Source organism: Triticum aestivum, chromosome 7B, assembly GCF_018294505.1.
Source record: "Triticum aestivum cultivar Chinese Spring chromosome 7B, IWGSC CS RefSeq v2.1, whole genome shotgun sequence".
NCBI classification, from domain to species: Eukaryota; Viridiplantae; Streptophyta; class Magnoliopsida; order Poales; family Poaceae; genus Triticum; species Triticum aestivum.
The window spans coordinates 89835065-89845053 of record NC_057813.1 but is presented as its reverse complement, the minus strand read 5'-3'; the positions used below and the strand labels follow the sequence as shown (position 1 = coordinate 89845053).

The 9989-nt window shown below is 49.3% G+C and overlaps 1 protein-coding gene across 5 annotated transcripts; it reads left to right on the top strand.

Annotated features, from left to right (window-relative positions):
* Positions 1 to 1670: 1670 nt before the first annotated feature.
* On the top strand, positions 1671 to 9763 carry LOC123156415 (uncharacterized). Of its 5 annotated transcripts, none has more exons than XM_044574548.1 (3): positions 1671 to 2871; positions 4039 to 4138; positions 9224 to 9763. In XM_044574548.1, exons 1-2 carry the CDS (start codon positions 1737 to 1739, stop codon positions 4089 to 4091), a joined length of 1188 nt encoding a protein of 395 aa, XP_044430483.1. In that variant the 5' UTR covers positions 1671 to 1736; the 3' UTR covers positions 4092 to 4138; positions 9224 to 9763. The 5 variants fall into 5 exon arrangements, 3 of the variants coding, with proteins under 3 accessions (XP_044430483.1, XP_044430482.1, XP_044430481.1); XM_044574547.1 differs by lacking the exon at positions 9224 to 9763 and adding an exon at positions 8037 to 8711; XR_006478048.1 differs by having other exon boundaries at positions 1672 to 2871; positions 3971 to 4138.
* The last annotated feature ends 226 nt before the right edge of the window (positions 9764 to 9989 follow it).

The following is a 9989-nucleotide window of genomic DNA, read 5'->3' as shown; positions in this document are numbered from 1 at the left end:
TCTCCACCGCAAAATATACAAAAACACTCTGATTCATGTTATTAATTAAGCATCACACCCTTTTCCTACTAGTACTGTACTAGTTTATGAGCCTCGGTTTCACTTACGGGCAGAAAAAAAAAAGGCTTGCTATTGTGCAATCTTCATATAAAATTATGCCATCTCCGTATTTTGCTTTTATACTGCTAAAAGTTCAACAAAATAAATCTAGTAATTGCTTGGTTACTTTGTTCAAACACTAATAGTAGTCTGGTATGTCTAGTCCGTAAATTTGCATATAATGTCAATTATGATAATCCACAAAGAGTACTATTATAAATGAATATTTTTCGTTGTTAGTCCTCACATATTCCATGTGCCGTTCTAGCTTGTACAATCTCAAATCAGTTGGACAACTGACCTAGTACATGCTATATTTGCTTTCACGGAAGCTAACTGAGTTTTTTGTAGAGAATGTACAAGCAAGCATTTCCAGCTATCTTGAAGAGGAACTGAATCTAATTGAGTGAATGTTGTGGTTAATTAAAATGCACAACTGTTTTTTCTAAGTTAACACCTACAGTTTTAGAATGTGTATATGTTTTTTACCAGTAGAGCGTGTCGTACTTTTTTTTCTTGTGATAACAAGGTTACATGCATCATTTCACGCATGCTTCTGCTAAATAAACAATGGGCAAAATTGAGGAAATCCAGATATCATCATCTTCCCATTCCCTTGGGCTTAATTAAGTATAGAATCCCGGGTGTTTCTGGTATATTCTGCGGTGGAGGAGCTGGTCATCACCCTTGCATTCATCATGTCTCTTAGAATATGATCTAGCGGTCCAGGATTCATTTGAGCATTGTAGCACCTGAGACCCGTATTACTACATATGTCCTCCCCACATGCGATGCACATATTAAAGACACAACAGAGGAGTGAATACGCTCAGCTGCCCCTGCAAAACGTAAATGCACCCAACAATCCATTGATGATCCATCAACGCAACGGCCTCCTAGCTGCGTGTCTCCCGCAACAAAGAAATTTGGAGAGATGCTTACGGGCGTGCCGCAGCTAGAAGACGACGACGACAGCACTGGTTTTTTCCTACTTGCTAAACGCGAGAGAAGCGTGCAGTGGGTATGTTGTGCAACCGATGCGCTCTCCGTCTGTGCAGAACCCATATCCACACCTTGCTCTGTTCGTCCACGGTCGATGGAAAGACAAGATGCGCACTGCGAAAACCGAACTTGGCAATGGCTCAATTATGTCCAGCCAGCGCCCAAAGCAATTATTCAATCGGTTGGGCATCGCCTGGCCCGTGTATTCGTACGACATTAAATGCAGCCCTGACCCACACAATGGCCGTATAAAGTGAGGTATTTGGGAAGCTTGTAATTAAGCCGCCCGGTATTCCAGATGGCTTATTAAAATTAGTCATCACGACGCACAGGCGGACGTCCTGGATATAGGCTGCGCGTGGCCGCATGTCTCAAAAATCCGCGTCGGTAAATATTACCGCTTTATTTAAACCACGAAGTTTGGAATGTCATCCGAGATTACATCAAGAACAAAATCCGGGGGAGCTTCTAACCAGTGTGGTTTGCTGCATTTTTTCATATGCTGTGTTAGAAAAAATAAACAAAGTCACGTGCAACAATGAGAAATGAAACCCAACTCCTCGCCACTCAAAAAAAAAAAAGAAAAGAAAAAGGCGAAACCCTCGACTCCATTTCCTCCCAAATCCCAAACCCCCATGGACGAGCTCGCCGGCGACAGCCGCCGCGCCGATTCGGCGCCTCCGCTTCCGCATCTCCCCGACGACATGCTCGTGGAGATCTTCCTCCGCCTCCCGCCGGAGCCCATCCACCTCTTCCGCGCCTCCTTCGTCTGCAAGCACTGGCGCGGCCTCGTCCACGACGCCCGCTTCCTCCGCCGTTTCCGCGACTTCCACGGGGGGACGCCTCCCGTCCTCGGCTTCTTCAACAACCAGCCGGTGTCTCCCCTCTTCGCCCCCACCTCCGACGGCTTCGCCGTCCCCGGCGCCGCCACGATGCGCCACGGCGAGTGGTGGGCCCTCGACTGCCGCCACGGCCGCGCCCTCCTCCTGGACCAACGACACGGAAGGCTCCTCGTCTGGGACCTCATGAACGGCGACAAGCACTACCTGCCGTTCCCCACGCAGGCCCATCTGGAGCGCGTTGAGTACAATGGCGCGGTCCTCTGCGCGGCTGGCCACGCCGATCACGGCGACTGTCATTTGTGCCCGTTTCTCGTGGCGTTCGTGTTCAGTCAGCAGAGTGATTTCAATACCTCCGCGTGCGTCTACTCGTCCGAGATAAGCGTTTGGGGTGAGATCTATTCGATCGAAATTCCAAATGTATTAGTTACATGGGCGCCGACGCCACTGATTGGAAATACACTCTACTGGATGTTGGATACCTCTGGCGGCGCTATCAAAAATGAGTGTTGGATCGTTGAGTTTGATTTGGATGCACACAATTTGGATTTAACTAGGGAGATTCCATACTACGTGCTCGATAAGTACAATAGGCAAATTGTTCTCATGCCAGCAGATGATGGACGGCTTGGTTTCGCCGGAGTTGACAAATTCAGTCTCCATTTGTGGTCAAGTGTAGCTTGTGTTGACGGGATGGTAACATGGGCACATTGCAGAGTCATTGATCTGGAGAATTTTCTTGCACTGGAAGCAGTAGCGGCGTGTCAGTATGTACCAGATGCAGTTGGCTATGCTGAAGATGCCAATGTGATCTTCATTCGTGTGGATCCAAACATCTATATGATTCATCTCAACACCATGCAGATTGAGGAGGTTTCAGAGAAAGGGGCCTATTGGTTTGTTTTTCCTTACACAAGTTTCTACACTCCAGGTATTGCCATTGTTTTTGATGTTCCAAAGTTCACTTCATTTTTCCAAATTGTATATACCCTGTAAGTGTTTTCAAGCACATGAGCCACTGTTCACTTCGCTACCAGTGACAAGTTTTCATGAACTCCTTTTGAAAGAACTGCTTATTAAATGACAAACCATTCATACTCTGCTTACTCCTGGCTGCTGCTGGTTCTCATGTTCTCCTCATTTTGTGGTGTTCTTAACGAACTATTCAATGTTGTTCCAATTTACAAACTGATTGATAATGTGCTGGAAAATGACCCTTTTGGTGTCTCACAACTCAAACAATGCATATGTGCATTTTTCATTTTTACTTGCAAGCGTTTCACGTGTTTTTGCATCCGAACCCAGATCCAACCATTTTCTTGTATCATATTCGCTGGATGAACTAGTTTATCTGTAGCACGGGGATCACAATTTCGTGATGTTATCCCGTGCCATACATATTTAGGTCTAAACAGTCAGGAAGTGTGTCATCATTTAAAGGCGCCTTTGCTTACCATACACATAAAAGAACAATATAGCTGCTTCCCACCAGAAAATTATAACCGTTCTGTTCTTGTGGCCTTGTCGTGGCACTGGATAATATAAACACTGACACATGAGAATTAATCAATTAAGGAAACAAGTGACTGATAGTCTGCCTTTCTTTAGTCAGTGCATAACTGTTCTTTTCTGTCAGTTTAAGCTAGTGGATTTTAGTGTCAATACGGTGCCTTGTTAACGTTAATTGCTTATAAGCTTCATATTATGCGGGGATTTAGGGTGGTATTTTTGTTTCTCAATTCTCTGCTTAGCATTCTTTGTTCAGGTGAGTACGAGAAGGGTATATTTTCTCATATTCCTTTTGCTGTATTACGCACGAAACTTAATTGTGTGTATGCTCTGTTCTCTCTTCTCTGGACTTATAACAACGAATGGGCTCGCACCAAAACAGTTCTAAAAATGATTCCTGGTACAAAGTAAATTGCTGAATGACATGTCCTTTGTTTTGAGGTAGTTGGTGTCCAGTGACTTGATGAATTATTTTAATCTTGTATTACATGTGATTTTTTTAATTGTTCCTAATCTTGCAGCAAAAGCTCTTCGCAGTTGTTTTATTGCCCACGATTGCCATCGGTTTATTGGCTCATTCTTCTCATAGGACTTGCCATTGGTGGTGGAGATGATCAAGCGGAAATATTGAACGGAAGTTAAGATGATTGGGCTTTCACATCTGCAGTCACGCTTTGTTGGTCTAAGAGGTGATGTAATAATATCTTTTACTACCTCTCTATTAGTTTGCTAGCGTGATTTGATAATTTTGTGGTTCAATGGATCAATATCCTTACCAAATGGTAATAACTAAGAAACTGCAGTGCCAGTGTTACACAGAATGCAGTCTGATCCTTTTCCCCTTGAACAGATCATTTCATTTGCCCTTTCCCTATTCTTTCTCAGCTACAAAGTTTCGATAGAGAAGTCTTCACTTGTCTTTCTCTAGCCTTAGATTAGATGACTATTATCTCCCAGACTTCATCCGGATTTTCTCTTGGAGCCTGGATCTGGGCACTTCGTTCTGCTGATGTACTAGCTTGATGCAATTCATCATGTCAGTCAGTTTTATATCCTTTCTCGAATATCCATTTGCTACATAGTACAACGATGCCTGCATTTGAGAAAAAAAACAGTGTCATTAAGGTTTCAGTCCTCCAAATGAGACGCCATGGTTCGATTAATCGCAACATGCTAGACTGCCAGTAATCATTTTGAAGCCCAAAAGTATAAAGTAGAAACCAAATGTTTAATATACATGCCGTGCCCCTGGCATTTACATGGTATTACCTCTATCCCGTACAAATGTACCACCACACATGACCGGTACGCCTTGCAGTATATGTTCATCTCTGGTGGCCTATTGTTTGTTCGGTTGTTGCATGTCAACTCGTATAAACTGTTTTAATTTGCATGTTAACTTGTGTTGTGATCAAACATGGGAAAATATCACCGTTGGAAGGGAGCTCTTGGGCGACACGGCCGGCGACCGTACTATGGATTTAGCACTTCTGCTCTCTGGCGGGAAGGAGGTGTCTCCTGCTGGCACGTATGGCGCCGCATTGCTGAAGGGGGCGCAAATCTCCTCGGCTCTCTCCTCGAGGAGGTCGGTGGGCAGGTTATAGGCACTCTCGGTGGGTGAGGCGGACTCGGAGGAGGATGAGGATGCGACTCCTCGGTCGTGCATCGCCATGGATCTGGGTGGAGACGACAAAGCTTGCTCCGGCGGCAGCGCGTGTAGCTGCTCTTGGCGTGGGCTTGGCAATCCTCGGCGAGGACGGGGGTGACTCTTTGGGTTTCGTGCTGGTGTCTGGGCGGAGGAGGCGCTTTGTGGGGACCTCCTGCTACCAGGCATCTCCAGCCTCGGTGGGCGTCCGTCAGCCCTCTTCAGTTTGAGCGTCAGGGCGTGGTGCCACTGGGCAAGGTGCTCAAGGTGGGCGCGATTTCCGCTGGCAGAAGGCCGTGTCGTCACCAAATCTGAGAGCTTGCGCTGGGATTTGTGTGTCGGACCTGGCCAGAGGACATGGAGCAACCTGATGCTTGGGTTCGAGGTCTGGTAATGATGTGTGACTCTGGCGGTGCCCGATGGTGGTGGCTCCTCTCATGCGCCTGGCGTCGCCTGCTTGTAGCGTGAAGGATTTTTTGCCATTGGGTGGGGGCGGTGCCCTTTTGTTGGACCCTTGTGGGCCGCTTCTAGAGCCTAGGAATGGCGGGTCGCTGCACTGGCACCTGGCCAAGGAGGGCCAGGGCCCTCTTTTGGCTTCATCTTTGCTGACTTGGTGGCCCAACCTGCGCGAGTAGTGCAGTTGGTTGATTTGGACCGTACACCTCTTCTGCCACCCAGGGTCGTTAGAGCCAAGAAGAGAAGGCTAGAAGGTGCTGGTGGGTGCCGAGTTCCCTCATCCTCACTTGCTAGGTTCCCTAGTCGCTCTCTGAGACATTTGTCACTAGGGTAGAACCACACGCTTCCTCTCTCGAAGTTGCGCCTCGTTTGCTTCGTGGTGCCCTCTCTTTGGACTGTGGCGGCGGTGGCCACAAGAGACATTGCAGCGAGCGCCCATTCGAGGAGGATGAGCTGCATTCCTCCATGAGCAGCTCGTTGGCGGTTGTGAGGGCAGGCAAGAGGGGGCGGAATGGTGGCTACCGTTGTGACCCCTCTCCTTCGCGCCGTTCTTCGTCGTCTGGTTCCTGCTCCCTCCCCCACCTCCAGGCCTGCCCCAGGCCGGGACGCGGCCGCCTGGCGTGTCTTTGGGTGTCTCCTCCCGTGGTGGTGATGTAGGGGGAGCCCAGGAATCGCAGTATAGGGAGGGGCTGCAATGGCAGTGGAACTACGGGGCAAGGAAGGCTGGCGGGAACCGGTTCAAGGAGCGCCTGGCGGCGTCAACCACAGAAGTCCAGTGCTACAATTGTGGCTCGAAGGGCCATTACATCCATTTCTCCTCTTTCTGCTTAGCTTGCGAGGTAGAAGGCCACACATCAACTCAATGCCCTGGGAAATTTCTGAAGCGGGAGTTGGTGATGTATGGGTTTGGCATGAGACAACTTGGCTTCTACCTTTGGGAGGGCGGTGTCAATGTGGAAGAGGTGGTGCCCAACGCGGTCTTCGTGGTGGTTACAGATGGCGAGGCGACGGTCGGGTCTCTCTTGACAGATCTCCATGGCATGCTCGAGGATGACGAGTGGCATTGGTAGATCAAGCAAGTCCAAGGGAAGAGCGGCACCATCACCTTGCCGATCAGCAAGCACGAGGCGGAGGTGGAGCCCAGGCCATCTCTTGGCTCAAGGAGGCGTGGGTTCGGGTTCATGGGGTGTCCGACAAGCTTTGTCCAGTGCCTCTCGTCAAGGAGTTCCTCCGTGTTGTTGGTAAGACCACGATGATCGACGAGGTGTCCATCATCCGCCTTGATGGGCCCTATACGTGCCTTGGTTTGGTGCCGAGACCTAGAGAAGATCAGAGGCAATTTTGAGATTTTTCGAGGCAAGGGGGCTTCATCATGTGCATGGAGATCTAGAAGGGCGGGCCTCCTCCTCGCTCAGGGCTGGACACCCCAGCACGTCCACGCCCGCTTCCGAAGACGACGGTTGCATCACCATGGAGTGGACACCGCCAGTCGAAAAGGAAAGTCATCGGCCTCCTCTGATGCTCACCAGCGGGTGTGGCCTCAGGCCAGCCGCAACTGCAGGTTGCGGCTATCTCATTCCCGTCGTTTATCCATGGGGGTCCTGTTCGTCCTTGCCTTCCCCTCCCTCCACCGGCTTTGACATCTCACACGGAGTTGCCGCCGGTGGTCCCTGGTCGCTCGCTTCGTCTTGTATCATTTCCGCAGTTGGTGCCCATGGATCAATATGGCTCTAATTTGCGTTGGCATCTTGCTTGGGCCTGCAGCACTCTGGGTTGATGTCGCCCCCGCACCCATCGTCTCTCCTGTTGTGGTTGGAGCCCTAAAACTTTGTGAGGAGGCCTCTCGCTCTGGCTCGGCGCTGCTATCGCCTCTGGAGGGCGTCGCTGGTTCTGTTTTACTGGTGACGACGGTGGCTTCCCCTGCCTCGGTCCCCATCTCCTCTGCGGGCTCCCCTTGCCCTACGATTCCGACAACTACCAACCCCTTTCTCTCCACGGCAGCCTGTGCTTCGGTTGCGAGACCGGGCCCGATGACCATGGAGCCTGTTTCGCTCTTGGATCGCTTAGAGGGAGAAGCCATCCTGGACTCCGTCCTGCCTGCGGAGGACTACCTTAAGGCCCAGGACCTGCTCGCGCCCACAGAGGAGTTTGGGGAGGGGCTGGACTCCAACCTCCCATCGCTCCCCCCTCGTCCTCCAGGAAGAGCTCCCGCACAAGGAAGCTCGGCGATGGCTACATGGAAACTGGAGCCCTCGGGGCAATTCTCTACGGGCTCCCTCTATAAGGAAATCTTTAGGAACCATGCGGTTTGTGACGTTATGGATTTGGAAATGCTCCAGCCCAGCCAAAATAAAGATCTTCTTATGGCAAATTGCGCGAAAATAGGATCCCTAGTGGCGACTAAGTGTTGAAATGCCATGTGCCAGGACAAATGTTTGTGGTGTGGGTGGGATGAGACCTGTGACCACATTATGTTCCGTTGCCAGGTCGCACAATTCATGTGGAGTGTTACTCGAAGCCACCGGCTACCGTCTTGGACTCCAGCTTGCTCTCTTCTACTTGTACAAATTCTGCTCAAGACCCCGAGAAGGCCCTGATAGAAGTGGGACCGTCTCTTCTGAGCTTTGAAGTCCCGAGTAATTGACCCGTTTCCCAAGCAGAGTCTCACGAAATTCGTCGAATACAAAGGGCTCCGAGAGGAAGCTTGCCTCGAAGGCATTTGGCGCACTTGCGTGGTACTTGTGGGGTGTCAGAAATAAAGCTTTATTTGAGGGTATTAGATTCAAACAGCCGGCTGATGTCTTCTACAAAATGATTGCCCTTCAGCTTGGAGACAGTTGGTGAGGCATGGGGAGGAATTACTGTTGCTTGACCACTTATTGGACACCATGCGAGCTAGGCTTGTCAGCACAACTCCACCTAGGCTGTTCTTCATGGTGCTTCTGTTTTGAGCTCATCTCTACCACGCTGCGTCGTGTGTACCCGGCCCTGAGGCCCTGTATTGAACCGATTCTTTATTTTCTGCTGCTTGTATGTGCCTCATCGCCTATTTGGTCCTTCGGATCCCGTACCTTTACACGGTGCTGCTACCAGACTGTTTTTTAGGGCATTATTTAAGGTCAGGTGACGTTCTAATTAAAAATATGTTAACTCGTACCGAATGTTAGGGCATTTGGCTCTGCAAGCTGAACATTAGGTCCCAAACCCATTTAGGGCATTTGGCTCTGCAAGCTGAACATTAGGTTCCAAACTCTGCTATTCGTCGATGCCATGCCATGCCAGCATGACATTCCCAGGCAAGTAGTTGTCATGCGGTTCTTTTAGCAATAAAATTGTAGCTTTGGGTGAGGATGCTTTTTGCTGATACGGTGCAGAAAGCTATCTCTTCAGATATTCTTGAAGGTTCATACTCGTGAACGAAACCACTTGATTTTGTTTTTACTGTCTTTTGGAGAGAACCGTATGTTTCAATTGGATTTAGAGTTTTGGGTTCATCTTCAAGTTACGTACTTGCACTGAGTTTGGAACCAAATGTTCAGCTTGCAGAGCCAAATGGGTTTGATTCATGTGCATACCGACTTTAGGATGCATGACCACGAGCATGATCATGAGCACCTGACGACTTTTGGGTTCATCTTTCATCTTTAATTTTTATTTACATTTTTTTTTTCAGTTTTGAAGAGAGAGAAAGAGAGATATGAAACTGAATCCCGTCGCCACCCAAAATAAGAAAAAGACAAGAAAAAAGGAAACCCTCGCGCCAATTGCCTCCGTCGCCTCCCCCCGACGACGTGCTCATGGAGATCCTTCTCCGCCTTTGTTTCCAAGCACTGGCGTAGCCTCATCCACGACGGCCGCTACCTTTGGCGGCTTCGCGGCGTCCACAGCTGCCAAGATGTCCCATGACGACTGGTGAGTCCTCCACTGCCGCCACGGTCACGCTCTCGTGCAAAGCCGCTTTACCAGGGCGTTCCTCGTCTGGGACCTCGTGACCGGCCGCCGGCGCCACCTGGAGCTCCCCACGCAGGCCTGTCAAGGGAAATTCGACTATGGGGGACAGTTCTCTGCGGGGCCGGCTGACTGCCATTCCTGCCCGTTGCTTATCGCACTCGTGTTTAGGAATCACAAAGAGGCTAAATTTCGTGTTTTGACCCTTTTTTGAAAGTTAGTCCAGACTCTAGTTTGCAAAAATTTCAGGATCTGACATTTTTCTTACCGTCAGAGTCTATGGCGGTAGGATATTTTAAGTATATTTTCTTGACGTGGGAGAACGCCGGCCTTCGGGAAAACCAATTTTCCCCGCGTCAAGAAAATATATTTAAAAAATACACAGCCGAAATGAACATAATTAAACATTATAGTCGGTCAACCGCGGGCCAAAGTCCACTTAAACATTAATAAAACTTAAAAGAAACTTGCGCGGTCAACACGCTGCCCTA